The sequence below is a fragment of the Rattus rattus genome, chromosome 16 (assembly GCF_011064425.1).
Source record: "Rattus rattus isolate New Zealand chromosome 16, Rrattus_CSIRO_v1, whole genome shotgun sequence".
NCBI lineage: Eukaryota > Metazoa > Chordata > Mammalia > Rodentia > Muridae > Rattus > Rattus rattus.
In genome coordinates, this window is record NC_046169.1 from 12,272,125 (window position 1) to 12,287,673 (window position 15,549).

General features: G+C 43.8%; 1 protein-coding gene across 1 annotated transcript in view; it reads left to right on the top strand.

The window, feature by feature from the left end:
- The window catches only part of Card11 (caspase recruitment domain family member 11), a 63,349-nt gene that overhangs the window by 11,013 nt on the left and 36,787 nt on the right, over positions 1 to 15,549 (top strand). The window contains exons 2-3 of the mRNA XM_032887082.1: positions 11,115 to 11,327; positions 15,398 to 15,535. Of these exons, the coding sequence (XP_032742973.1) occupies positions 11,115 to 11,327; positions 15,398 to 15,535 (351 nt within the window). The remainder of the gene's footprint in view (positions 1 to 11,114; positions 11,328 to 15,397; positions 15,536 to 15,549) is intronic.

The window sequence follows — 15,549 nt, forward strand, 5'->3', positions numbered from 1 at the left end:
CAAAATTACACGTATGGAGTAACAATGAAATGATTTCATGGTTGCAGGTCCCCACAATGTGAGGAACTGTGTTAAAGGGTAACAGCGTTAGGAAGGTTGAGATCCATTGTGCTAGCCATGAATGCTGAGGTGAAAACATTCAACACATTGGATGACATCTGAATTTAAAAATCATGGGCCAGAGAGATGGCTCAGCAGGTAAAGGCTGATGCCACCATACCTGTCAACCTGAGTTCAATCTCAGGGAACTACATGATAGAAAGAGAACCAACTCCCCCCAAGTTTCCCTCTGACTTCCACATGCGTGCTCTGGCACATACTCATCTACGTGCACACATACACATATGTACACACATGCACACAAATAGACTTTACAGAAGGATTGAATGTGTGTGCGACAAACCTTGTCTTATAGACAGCGGCAAGTCAGATATCTGATGACGGTCTTACACACAGGACTCGTGCTAGCAAATGGGTAAAGGCTATGAATAAATATTCCTCTACACAGTGGCCAATGTGCATGCGAACAGGTACTCTGCACCATTAGTCATTAGGAAAATGCAAATCAAAACCGCAGGAGATGCTATTTCACAAGCAGGGGATCCGCTATCACAGAGAAGGCAAGGGGAGTTGGTGAGAATGTGGAAGGGTCAGGGAGGGGTCAGGGTCCTCAGGCATCACTTGCACCAATGGGAAATGGTAACCCCTTACTTTGCAATAGGCTATGGCAGGTCCTCAAATGTAGCATACGCATTCCTGGGTCTGAGGAGTTGACTCCGTGGGTAAGAGTGCTTGCTGTGAGAATACGAGTTTTCTCACATTCCTGAGTTCAAGTTTTTAGCATGCCATGCGAATAGAAAGCCAAGCATGGCTCTGCTGTGGGATAAGGGACAACAAGGTCACTGGGGCTGGCTAACCATCAGCATGGTCAGTGAAAAACCTTGTCTCAAAGCAATAGAGCGAGGAGTGATAGAATAGAGCCCCCAACATCCTCCACTTGCCTCCACATGTGTGCATGGGTGTGTATACCCACACATGCACACATATGTCTCAAACAGATGTACACACATACTCATACATACACACTCATACACACACACACACACACACACACACACACACACAGAGTATTTTTTTTTAGCCATATTGAATTTCCATCTAGCTTAGAGTTTCCAGTTCTCTGTATCTACTCAAGGGAATAAAAAGCACATATCCCCCACAAAATCCCATTCATGCGTGTCGTGAGCAGCGCTGTCCATCAAATGACTCAAGGAGGCAGAGTGAGCTCAACCATCCATCAGTGCATGAAGAGCCAGACTGTGAGACCAACACAAGAAACAATCCTTGGACAATGAGTGTGTGTCCATCTGCGTGGGGTGCACCTGTGTGTGTAGGACAAGTCTGAGCATGTGTCCACCTGTGTGGGGATGCACCTGTGTGTGTAGGACAAGTCTGAGCATGTGTCCACCTGTGTGAGGGTGCACCTGTGTGACTAGGACAAGTCTGAGCATGTGTCCACCTGTGTGAGGATGCACCTGTGTGTGTAGGACAAGTCTGAGTGTGTGTCCACCTGTGTGAGGGTGCACCTGTGTGACTAGGACAAGTCAGAGCATGTGTCCTCCTGTGTGGGGATGCACCTGTGTGACTAGGACAAGTCTGAGCGTGTGTCCACCTGTGTGAGGGTGCACCTGTGTGTGTAGGACAAGTCTGAGCGTGTGTCCACCTGTGTGAGGGTGCACCTGTGTGACTAGGACAAGTCTGAGCGTGTGTCCACCTGTGTGAGGGTGCACCTGTGTGACTAGGACAAGTCTGAGCGTGTGTCCACCTGTGTGAGGGTGCACCTGTGTGTATAGGACAAGTCTGAGCACATGTCCACCTGTGTGGGGTTGTACCTGTGTGACTAGGACAACTCTGAGCACATGTCCACCTGTATAGGGATGCACCTGTTTATATAAGACAAGTCTGAGCACATGTCCACCTGTGTGGGAGTACACCTGAGAGTATTGGACAAGACTTCTGTCATTTTTCAGATACCACTCACCTTGGGTTTTTTGAGACAAGTTCTCTCATTGGTCTGAAATACACCAAGTTGTCAAGGCTGGCTGTCCAGTGAACCTCAAGGGTCTACTGTCCTTGCCTCCTAAGAGCTTGGAAGTGCAAATGTGTACCACCTTGCCCAGTTGTTTTCATAATGGAAAATACTACTTATTTATGACTATTTAGATTGAATCTTCTAACTTCTTCCTCCAAGACTCTCGGCACTAGTGCTACCATGAAAAGTACAACAAAAGCATATGTTATATGTCTTATTGTTATGACAAAACACCAAATCAAAATAACTTAAGAGAGGAAAGGGTTATTTTGGCTGATAGTTGAAAGGTGCGGTCACCTCATTGGGAGCACAGAAAGGTGGCAGAAACCCAATCCAGCTGGTCACTTTGCACCTACACTTATGTAGTGCAATTAATGTTGTTTCTCAGTTCCTCTCTTTTTTTAAATTTTATTTTTCTTTGATATACTATGTATTTATATTCCAAATGTTATCCTCTTCCTCCCCTCCCCTCCCCCTCCCCCTATGCCTGCTTCTATGAGGATGCTCACACTCCCCACCCTCTCCCAACTCAATGCCCGGGCATTCTCCTACATTGGGGAAACGAGCTTTCACAGGACCAAGGGCTTTTCCTCCTATTGATGCTGGACAACGCCATCCTCTGCTACATGTGCGGCTGGAGTCATGGGTCCCTCCATGTGTACCCATTGGTTGGTGGTTTAGTCCTTGGGAGCTATAGTGGGGTCTAGTTTGTTAATATTGTTGCTCTTCCTATGGGGTTGCAAACCCCTTCAGCTCCTTCAATCTTTTCTCTTACTCCTCCATTGGAGTCACGTTGTTCAGTCCAAGGGTTAGCTGCAAGCATCCTCATCTGTGTCAGTAAGGCTCTGGCAGAGCCTCTCAGGAGACATCCATATCTGGCTCTTGTCAGCAACCACTTCTTGACATCAGCAATAGTGACTGGGTTTGGTGGCTGCGTATGGGATGGATCCCCAGGTGGGGCAGTCTCTGGATGACCGTTTCTTCAGTTTCTGCTCTACTCTTTGTTCCTATATTTCCTCCTTGAGTATTTTATCCCCCCCCTTCTAAGAAAGAATGAAGAATCCACATTTTGGTCTTCCTTCTTCTTGAGCTTCATATGATCTGTGAATTTTTTCTTAGGTATTCCAAGTCTTTGGGCCAATATACACTTATCAGTGAGTGCCTAACATGTGTGTTCTTTTGTGACTGGGTTATCTCACTCAGGATTTTATTTTCTAGTTCCATCCATTTGCCTAAGAATTTCCTACAGTCATTGTTTTAAATAGCTCAATAGTGCTCCATTGTGTATATGTAGCACATTTTCTGTATCCATTGCTCTATTGAAAGACGTCTAGGTTCTTTCCAGCTTCTGGCTATTGTAAATAAAGTCGCTACAAACATAATGGAGGATGTGTCCTTGTTATATGTTGGAGTGTTCCTCTTTCTCCACATCCTCGACCGGAATCTGCTGTCAACCTGAGTTTTTTTTATCTTAGCCATTCTGACTGGTGTGAGGTGGAATCTCAGGGTTGCTTTGGTTGCATTTCCCTGATGACTAAGGATGTTGAACATTTCTCAGTCATTCCTCAGTTGAGAATTCTTTGTTTAGCTCTGTAGCCTGTTTTTAATAGGATTGTTTGATTCTCTGGAGTCTAACTTCTTGAGTTCTTTGTATATATTGGATTTTAGCCCTCTATCAGATGTAGGATTGGTAAAGATCTTTTCCCAATCAGTTGGTTGCTGTTTTGTCCTAATGACAGTGTCTTTTGCCTTACAGAAGCTTTGTGATCTCATGAAGTCCCATTTGTTGATTCTTGATCTCAGAGCATAAGCCATTGGTGTTCTGTTCAGGAAATTGTCCCATATGCCTATGTGTTCGAGGCTCTTCCCCACTTTTTCTTCTATTAGTTTGAGTGTATCTGGTTTGATGTGGAGGTCCTTGATCCACTTATACTTGAGCTTTGTACAGGGTGATAAGCATGGATCAATTTGCATTCTTCTACATGCTGACCTCCAGTTGAACCAGCACCATTTGTTGAAAATGCTGTCTTTTTTCCATTGGATAGTTTTTAGCTCCTTTGTCAAAGATCAAGTGATCATAGGTGTGTGGGTTCATTTCTGGGTCTCCAACTCTATTCCAATGATCTACCTGCCTGTCTCCGTACCAATACCATGCAGTTTTTATCACTATGGCTCTGTAATACTGCTTGAGATCAGGGATAGTGATTCCCTCAGAAGTTCTTATATTGTTGAGAATAGTTATCACTATTGTGGGTTGGGTTTTTTTTTTTTGTTATTCCAAATGAATTTACAAATTGCTCTTTCTAACTCTATGAAGAATTGAGTTGGAATTTTGATGGGAATTGCATTTAATCTGTAGATTGCTTTCAGCAAGATGACCATTTTTACTATATCAATCCTACTAATCCATGAGCATGGGAGATCTTTCCATCTTCTGAGATCTTCTTCAATTTCTTTTTTCAGAGACTTGAAGTTCTTGTGATACAGATTTTTCACTTTCTTAGTTAGACTCACTTCAAGACATTTTATATTATTTGTGGCTATTGTGAAGTGTGTCGTTTCACTAATCTTTTTCTCAGCCTGTTTATTCTTTGAGTAGAGGAAGGCTATTGATTCGTTTGAGTTAATTTTATATCCAGTCACTTTGCTGAAATTGTTTATCAGCTATAGAGTTCTCTGGAAGAATTTTTGTGATCACTTAAGTATATTATCATATCATCTGCAAATAGTGATATTTTGACTTCTTTATTTCCAACTTTTGTATCCCTTTGATCTCTTTTTGTTGTGTAATTGCTCTGGTTAGGATTTCAAGTATATATAGAATAAGTAGGGAGAGAGTGGGCATCCTTGTCTAGTCCCTGATTTTGGTGGGATTGCTTCAGGTTTCTCTCCATTTAGTTTGATGTTGACTACTGGTTTGTTGTATATTGTTTTTACTATGTTTACTATGTTTAGGTATGGGCCTTGAATTCCTGATCTTTCCCAGACTTTTATCATGAAGGGGTATTGAATTTTATCAAATGCTTTCTCAGCATCTAATGAAATGATCATGTGGTTTTTTTCTTTGAGTTTGTTTATATTGCGGATTTCGTTGATGGATTTTTGTATATTGACCCATCCGTGCATCACTGGGATGAAGCCTAGTTGATCATGATAGATGATAGTTTTGATGTGTTCTTGGGTTCTGTTTGGGAGAATTTTATTGATATTTTGCATTGATATTCATGAGGGAAATTGGTCTGAAGTTCTCTTTGTTGGGTCTTTCTGTTGTTTAGGTATAAGCATAATTGTGGCTTCAAAGAATGAATTGGGTAGTGTTCCTTCTGTTTCTATTTTGTGGAATAGTTTGGACAGTATTGGTATTAGGTCTTCGAAGGTCTGATAGAATTCTGCAGTAAACCCATCTGGTCCTGGACTTGTTTTGGTTGGGAGACTTTTAATGACTGCTTCTATTTCTTTAGGGGTTACAGGACTGTTTAGATGGTTTATCTAATCCTGACTTAACTTTGGTACCTGGTATCTGTCTAGAAAATTGTCCATTTCATCCAGATTTTCCAGTTTTGTTGGGTATAGGCTTTTGTAGTAGTATCTGATAATTTTTTTAATTTCCTCAGTTTCTGTTATTATGTCTCCCTTTTCATTTCTGAGTTTGTTGATTTGGATACTGTTTATGTTCCCTCTGGTTAGTCTGGCTAAGCGTTTATCTAGCTTGTTGGTTTTGTTGATTCTTTGTATAGTTCCTTTTGTTTCTACTTGGTTGATTTCATCCCTGAGTCTGACTATTTTCTGCTGTCTTCTCCTCTTGGGTGAATTTGCTTCTTTTCAGGTGTGCTGTCAAGCTGTTAGTGTATGCTCTCTCCAATTTCTTTTTGGAGGCACTCAGAGCTTTGAGTTTTTCTCTTAACACTGCTTTCATTGTATCCCATAAGTTTGGGGATGTTGTGCCTTCATTTTCATTAAATTCTAAAAAGTATTTAATTTCTTTATTTCTTCCTTGATCAAGTTGTCATTGAGTAGAGCATTGTTCAGCTTCCATGTGTATGTGGGCTTTCTATCGTTTTTATTGTTATTGAAGACCAGCCTTAATCCGTGGTGATCTGATAGGATGCATGGCATTATTTCAATCTCCTTGTAGCTATTGAGGCCTGTTTTGTGACCAATTATATGGTAAATTTTGGAGAAGATACCATGAGGTGCTGAGAAGAAGGTATATTCTGATGGTTTAGGATGAACTGTTCTATAGATTTAAATCCATTTGGTTCATAATTTATGCTAGTTTCACTGTGTCTCTGTTTAGTTTCTGTTTCCATGATCAGTCCATTAATGAGAGTGAAGTGTTGAAGTCTCCTACTATTACTGTGTGTGGTGCAATGTGTGCTTTGAGCTTTACTAAAGTTTCTTTTATGAATGTAGGTGCCCTTGCATTTGGAGCATAGATGTTCAGAATTTAGAGTTCATCTTCGTAGATTTTTCCTTTGATGAGTATGAAGTGTCCTCCCTTATCTTTTTTGAAAACTTTTGGTTGCAAGTCGATTTTATTTGCTATTAGAATGGCTACTCCAGCTTGTTTATTGGGATCATTTGCTGGAACAAATTTTTCCCAACCTTTTACTCTTAGGTAGTGTCTGTCTTTGTCACTGAGCTGTGTTTCCTGTATGCAGCAAAATGCTGGGTCCTCTGTTATCCAGTCTGTTAGTCTATGCCTTTTTATTGGGGAATTGAGTCCATTGATGTCAATATATATTAAGGAATAGTGATTGTTGTTTCCTGTTATTTTTGTTGTTAGTGGTAAAATTTTGTTTGTGTGGCTATCTTCTTTTGAGTTTGTTGCAAGAAGATTACTTTCTTGCTTTTTCCAGGGTGTAGTTTCCCCCTTGTGTAGGAGTTTCCCATCTATCATCCTTTGTAGGGCTGGATTTGTGGAAAGATTTTGTGTAAATTTGGTTTTGTCATGGAATATCTTGGTTTCTCCATCTATGTTAATTGAGCGTTTTGCTGGATATAGTAGCCTGGGCTGGTATTTGTGTTCTCTTAGGGTCTGTATGACATCTGCCCAGGATCTTCTAGTGTTCATAATCTCTGTTGAAAAGTCTGATAGGTCTGCCTTTATATGTTACTTGACCTTTCTCCCTTATGGCTTTTAATATTCTCTTTGTTTTGTGCATTTGGTGTTTTGACTATTATGTGACAGGAGGAATTTCTCTTCTGGTCCAATCTGTTTGGAGTTCTGTAGGCTTCTTCTATGTTGATGAGCATCTCTTTCTTTAGGTTAGGGAAGTTTTCTTCTATAATTTTGTTGAAGATATCTACTAGCCCTTTAAGTTGGGAATCTTCACTCTCTTCTATACCTATTATCCTTACATTTGGTCTTCTCACTGTATTCTGGATTTCCTGGATATTTTGGGTTAAGAGCTTTTTGCTTTTTACATTTTCTTTGACTATTGTGTCAATGTTTTCTATGGTTAACTTCTGCCCCTGAGATTCTCTCTTCTATCTCTTGTATTCTGTTGGTGATGATTTCGTCTATGACTCCTGATCACTTTCCTAGGTTTTATATCTCCAGGTTTGTCTCCCTTTGTGATTTCTTTATTGTTTTTATTTCCATTTTTAGATTCTGGATTGTTTTGTTCAATTCCTTCACCTGTTTTGTTGTGTTTTCCTGTAATTCTTTAAGGGATATTTTTGTTTCCTCTTTAAGGGCTTCTACTTGTTTACCTATGCTGTCCTGCATTTCTTTTCTTTTCTTTTTTTTTTTTTTAATTGTTTGCTTTCACCTTGTTGGGTTTTTTTTTCCATCTTTATTAACTTGGGTATTTCTTCTTTACATTTCGATTGCTATTCCCTTTTCCAGTTTCCAGGCCAACATCCCCCTAGCCCCTCCTCCTCCCCTTCTCTATTGGTGTTCCCCTCCCCATCCTCCCCCCATTACCACCCTCCCCCCAACAATCACGTTCACTGGGGGTTCAGTCCTAGCAGGACCAAGGTCTTCCCCTTCCACTGGTGATCTTACTAGGCTATTCATTGCTACCTATGAGGTCAGAGTCCAGGGTCAGTCCATGTATAGTCTTTGGGTAGTGGCTTAGTCCCTGGAAGCTCTGGTTGGTTGGCATTGTTGTTCATATGGGGTCTCGAGCCCCTTCAAGCTCTTCCAGCCCTTTCTCTGATTCCTTCAACGGGGGTCCCATTCTCAGTTCAGTGGTTTAATGATGGCATTCGCCTATGTATTTGCTGTATTCTGGCTGTGTCTCTCAGGAGATATCTACATCCGGTTCCTGTCGGCCTGCACTTCTTTGCTTCATCCATCTTATCTTGTCCTGTATTTCTTTAAGGGAGTTATTTATGTCCTTCTTAAAGTCTTCTATCATCATTATGAGATGTGATTTTAAATCCAAATCTTGCTTTTCCAGTGTGTTGGGATATCCAATATTTGCTGTGGTAGAAGAACTGGGTTCTGATGATGCCAAGTAGTCTTGGTTTCTGTTGCTTAGGTTCTTGCACCTGCTCCTCACCATCTGGTTATCTCTGGTGGTAGTTAGTCTTGCTATCTCTGACTGGAGCTTGTCCCTCCTGTGGGCCTGTGAGCCTATGAGCTTGTGATTTTTAAGAGTGAGAGTGGGGGCTGGGGATTTAGCTCAGTGGTAGAGCGCTTACCTAGGAAGCGCAAGGCCCTGGTTCGGTCCCCAGCTCGAAAAAAAGAACCAAAAAAAAAAAAAAAAAAAGTGAGAGTGATGCTTGAGACCAGCACTCTGCGAAAGCATGTTTTGGGTTTGAGGGCTGTGGGACAGCCCCAACTCTGGACGCAGATGGAGATCGAAAGGCCTTGCCCAGTTTTTTATGTGGGTTCTGGAGATCAAACTCAGAGCTTCCTTGATTCCCCCAGTCTTGATGGACACATTTTTGAAGGAAGCATCAGCATATGGAATAACCAAGCCACAGAAGGATGGAAGCCATAGATCTTCTGCACAGAAAATGTAGGTTTGTATGTGATGGTAGTCTGGACCGTCACTGAACACTGTAGGCTCACCTATGAAGAGTCTTGATGAAGAGTGTCTAGATCAGTTTGACCTGTGGGCATGTTTAAAGGCATGGTGTTTCAGTTACACTAACTGTTTCAGAAGGAGCCCTTCCCTGGGCTTGAGCTTTGAACTGCCTTAGAGTAGAGACAGTGAGCTGAGCCCTCTAATACAGCCTTCATTTCTCTCTGCTCTGGACTGTGGGTGTGATATAACCAGCTGCTCCAACACCCTGCTCTGTCTTCCCCGCAATGATGGACTGTGAGCTGGAATCGTGAGTTAACATAAACCCTTTAACCCTAAGTTGTTGTCTTGTCGGAGCATTTTATCACAGCCACAGAAACCAAACTGGGACACCATGGAAGCAGGAAGCCCATTAACGTTGCCAGGAGCTGGTCGGTGTTGGAGGAAATGAATGGCTGGGTCTCTCTTTGAAATAATGAACAGGTTTCCAATTGATTGTGGTGACAGTCACAGTTTGCGAACCACTGGAGTGTACACATTAAAAAGATGAATCACATAATGCGTGAATTCTAGACCAATAAAGAAAACTGTTTTGAAAGGAAGGGATGAGGGAGGGGCGGGGTAGGGGAGAGACAGGGAGGAAGGAAGAAAGGGAGGGCAGATTGATACTTGCTTCAAAAAGATCAAACTTTATGAATAGTATGGGGAAAAAAGCTGTACACAAAAGGTTACATGTTTTGAGTCTGTGCATAGGGAAAACCACAAACATAAAGCAGATGTGTGGATGCAGATGGGACACCCTGGAGATCGAGTGACTGCTAATGGGACTGAGCAGATAGCTCAGTGGAGAGTGCTTGCTGTACAGCATAAGGACCTGAGCTTGAATTCCACCACTCATGTAAAAAGCTGGGCACTATGGTCACTCCTGTGGCTCCAGTGCATAGGAGCAGAGACAGGAGGATCCCTAGGTTTGATGGATGTCAGCCTAATTCCAGGTTCAATGTGAGATGCTGTTTGGAAAGAGTAAAACAGAAATAATCAGGATGCCTGATGCTCTCTGCTTTCCACTTGTGCACACAGGTGCACATGCACCATGCATACACACACACACACACACACACACACACACACACACACACACACACACACACACATCCCTGAATAACCAGCCGACCAAGTAGTTTCTTCAAAACAGTAACCACTGATAGGTATGAGGTATGAGATTTCTTGTAGGAAAGGCAGAAGTGCCTTGAAAATATCGATAAGTGAAGAATAGGGTATTATTTAAAGATTGTTTAGGCTGGAGACACGGCTCAGCAGCTGAGCTCTTTCAGAGGACCCAGGTTCAGTCTGATCACCAAAATCGGCAGCTCACCACCTATAATTACAGTGCCAGGAGACCTGACGCCCTCTTCTGGTCTTCATGAGCACTTGCACATGCAAGGTGCACAAAAACGCATTCATGCAGGCCCGCATAAATAATAAATAATTCTTTAAGTCTTTGAATTAGAATGAACAAGTTTATAGCATTTGAGTTGTCTCTTAATAAAACTACATTTTTAAAAATGAGCTAATTAGGTTTCTATGCATCCACCTAAATAAACATCAAAAAATTTACGGGGGGGGGACGCAATATGGAAGAAGATACAGGCAGTATAGTATCATTCGTGTGGAATTTGAAGGCAAATGGTATTATATAAATATTGTTTGGAGAAAGATGTCTTCTTAGTAAGATAAAACCTAACATGGAAAGAGCATATACTCCGATGACAGGGCTCTCCATCTCTCCCCATAAACTATCCTTTAAAAATGTTACAGCTCACCTTCCTATTGTTTTGTGTTTAGTGTGTAAGAAAATTTATACTTGTGTTTATGTCCCCCTCCCCTTTTCCCTCGGATAAGAGGCAATATGTCCTGTGCGTTTTCCCACTTTTCTCTGCTCTTTTCCTTTCTGGCGATATTTGTCAGCCATCACTCCCGAACGTCTTATAGCATTGCTTCACAAAGGCTCTTTTATTAACCTTGTTGGGGTTTATGCCTCACAGGAGGAGGGCCAGCTATGGATGACTACATGGAGACGCTGAAGGATGAAGAGGAAGCCCTGTGGGATAACGTGGAATGCAACCGGCACATGCTGAGCCGCTACATCAACCCCGCCAAGCTCACCCCCTACCTGCGCCAGTGCAAGGTCATCGACGAGCAAGATGAAGACGAGGTGCTCAATGCGCCCATGCTGCCGTCCAAGATCAACCGGGCAGGTAACGGAGGGAGGGAAATGAGGGGGCCACACGTGGCCAGTCAAGGGCATACCTCCGATTAGCTGGATCTCCGGAAGAGAGCTTTTATTCTGGGGTCCACAGATGTGTTACTTGCCTTTCCCGAATGAGGCTTGGACTAACGTCTACTCACCGCCCCCTCACCGTGCGCTAGGGACCAATGCCAGACCAAGGACACAGCTTCACCCAAGTCTATCTCATCGGGTTCGCTCACAGGACCGTGGGTGATGAGTTACTTGAGTACAGATGGTTTTACTTACGGGAATGGAGGAGAAGAGTTCATTAAAGGAGCATGCGTGGGGGACTACGTCACACGAGTGTGGGTGGGAGGTTGCATCCATGGGTAAAGGGGTCCGTACAGTATGTGTGATAGTCTCCTCGCAGGAGCCTGGTTAGTGGGTCCCTCAGTGGAGCCAGAGTGAGAGGTCTGTCACTGGAGCATAGGTGACTCTGGCGGCTTCAGCACCAAAGCTCCACCCCAACACTGGTGACAGACTCCCAAAAGCTGCACCCTTGGAGCTCCCTGTACAACTTGCAGGCAGCTACACTGAAGAGTCTCCTTGCCACAGCAGTCGTCGCAGCCTCCGAAACCTCTGGGTGGAGCCTCGTGGACCTCCTGAGCTTCACGATGCCCAAGCCTTGGCACGTCCTCATCTGAGCATAACAGTAGACCACTCCCTGCCCAGTCTAAGCTCTGTGTGTCCAGAACTCAGAACCAATGACCTTGAAGGGAGGGTACATGTTCCGCTTTTGCAAACCTACACTTACGTTTAGCGTAACCTTACATTATTGAATGTTAGCGGGCGACAGATCACACTACTGATTAGTGGCACCTTTGACCTTGTCACAGTAAGGACAACAGCGAGACCTGGATCACATTGCAGGGATGCAGATGCCTTTGTCCTGCTATCCTCACTCAACCCACGTCTAGAACCTGCAGCAGTTATTAGGCCTGTCAAGAGGACATGCTGTTTGATACATTAGTGAAGAAATGCATTTAATATCTCTCACAAATTTGTTTAAATTTTGAGATCTGAATTTTATTATAATTGCACATATATAACACAAAATCATATATAATGTACTGAATATAATACACACACACACAGTTGTGCTTTTCTGTTCTGGTTTATATATAGTGTTTTAAAATGCTATTTTGCTGGGAGATGTACCTATGTGGTAGAGTCCCTGCCTAGAATCCCCCAGTGAGGGACTGGGGTGTGGCTCAGTGGTAGAGTCCCTGCCTAGAATCCCCCAGTGAGGGGCTGGGGTGTGGCTCAGTGGTAGAGTCCCTGCCTAGAATCCCCCAGTGAGGGGCTGGGGTGTGGCTCAGTGGTAGAGCCCCTGCCTAGAATCCCCCAGTGAGGGGCTGGGGTGTGGCTTAGTGGTAGAGCCCCTGCCTAGAATCCCCCAGTGAGGGGCTGGGGGCGTGGCTCAGTGGTAGAGCCCCTGCCTAGAATCCCCTAGTGAGGGGTTGGGGGTGTGGCTCAGTGGTAGAGTATTTGCCTAGTATGCACAAGTCCCTGGTTTCCATCCCCATCACCACAATACTATGTATAATATACTGTTCTGAGAAGAAATGCACAGGCTTCTAATGGTTCACAGGACGTACTCCACTTTACTCTTTCATGCGTCCGTGTTTGTGCGCTCATCTCTCAGTTGGCCACTGGGTCACACTACACAATGTTTTTCTTTCTGTGGATCGCAGCTGGATGGGTTTGAAAATCCCCATCATACAGCACAGACGACAAGCGGTCGGCAGGCTTCCATTGTCTCTTGCACCCATGGAGGCCAGCCTTAATTAAGCACAGCGTGCTTCCCCACTGAGCTCGATGCTACCTTGGCGTCTTTTTCAGGGTAGTGCTGCAGGCAGTTTAAACTAAACGGTCAAGATTGATGCGCGATGAAATGGATCCTTTCTGTCCTAGGGAAACGGTGGAGTGTTAGGAACCTCAGGGGAAGTGATTTCTGAAAGCATTTAAAGAAAGACCATGAAGGATAAACAGTGAGAGAAAGCAGTCGTGTTGCAGCCCTCGTACGTGTTGTTATGACAAAAAACAGAGGCAGGACAGTGTTTAGCTTAGTTTAGCCTCAGCTCTAATGAAAGACCTCTTATTTGTGTCATGTGATAGAAGGGGCATTGGGTGAGGAAGTGATGACATCACCAGGTCACTGGAGGAAATTTCCAGGAGCACAGCCTGGATCCTGAATGATTCTCAGATCTCCACTGGGCCGCATCCCTAAAGGTCCCACCACTGAGTATCTTTGCTAGAATTAAGGACCAAGCTCCCAACACACAAACCTTCGGAAGACAAAAAGAATCAAACTACAACAAGGAGGATAGATGCTACAAACTGCAGAAAAAATTCCACATAAAGATGTCTCCGGGATGTGTAAGACTCCCAAAGAATAGATCCATGCCCCTTCCCTATGACTTCCCCAGCTTTCCACACGTGCTCCTTACCCATCGCTATGACAAAATGCCCAACAAGAGGCAACTTAAGGGAGGGAAAGGTTTGTTTTGTCTCACAGTCTGTGGTGATTCAACCCACCATGGCTGGTCATACTGCACATACACACAGGAAGCTAAGCATAAGCAGGAAATGGGGCAGGGCTACAAAACCTCAAGGCCTCCCTCCAGTGACAGACTCCCTCCAGCAAGGCTCCGCCTCCTGAAGGCTCCACAACCTTCCCAAACAGTGCCACCAGCCAAGGACCAAGCGTTCAAACATGCAAGCCTTTGGAAGGCTTTTCACATTCAAACCACAGCATGCAGATATGTGTCTTCCTGTACTGACTCCCAGGGAGCCAGGCAATTATGCCACAAGAGTTGGTACCTCTGTGGTCAGTTTGTGGTTGTTGTTGTTGTTTTCTGGCTTTGTGGAGTTTGGTTTTTGTCTTTTTCGGTACTTGGGAATCAAACTCACAACCTCGCACATGCAAGGCAAATTGCTTTACCACTGAGCTATAGGCCCAACCCCTTTGTGGTTTGTTTTAGCACTGGTAGATTGGGGGAAATATTTGAAAGTGCTGGTTTGTGGCTCTCTCTAGCAATAATGCCACTATCCAGGTTTTATCCATTTATTAACACATTAAACACTCGGGACTCTGCCAAGGGCCTGGCTCTTTTACTTACATTGTCCAGGCTCCAAGCTATAACTCAGGAATGAGAGAATGGGGTGAGACTTTGGGTGTGGTGACTCACATTTTAATCCTAGTGCTGGGGAGATAGAGACAGGCTAAGGCTCACTGACCACACCCTAGGTCACCAAAAGGCCCTGAACCAAAGAGGAAGATGTCTGAGAGAGTCATTGCCCCCAACCCTATTATAAGGAAACACCATTTAAATCCTTCTCAATGAAACATTTATATCACACACACACACATACACACATACAAGGCTCAGGGATGATAAGGGAAAAAAGGAGCAAAAAAAAAAAGGCAAGAGCCATGGGTAGTGGGTGTCAGGGAAAGAAAAACATGTTTGTCAGACATGATAGGGACATTGCACACAAGAATTCACAGTTGACATGCACAAGACCTGCTCAAGAAAAAGCCAGCCAAAATGTAGCCTAGGTAAGAGAAGGTCTCGTGAATTCTTCATGAAAACTCACTCTACCTGGCTATTGGCAGTTAGTATTTTCTGGGAGAGGGACAGTCAGTTTTCTTCATGGAAATGGGAAATGGATACAGAGAATCCCTTGAAGAGCTAACAAACCAGCTAGCCTGGAATTTTCAGTGGCAAACAAGAGAATCTGTCTAAAGTAAGGTGAAAGTCAAGGACTAATTCTTGAGGTTCCCTTCTGACCTACACACATACGCCATGGCACATAAGAGCCCAAATGAATACACACACACACACACACACACACACACACACACACACACACACACACACACACACACACACACACACACACACACACACACACACACACACACACGAATATGGTACGCTCACCTTCTTTGAGCTGTTAAGGGTTATAAGCTTAGGAGGAGACTGTCATCCAATCAAACATGTTCTCACCACGTGGACTGAACTTCTTTCCCAGGCCGATTGTTGGACATTCTTCACACCAAGGGACAAAGGGGCTATGTGGTCTTCCTGGAAAGCCTGGAGTTTTACTACCCAGAACTTTACAAGCTGGTGACTGGAAAGGAACCCACCCGAAGATTCTCCACCATTGTGGGTAAGTGGCTTTGC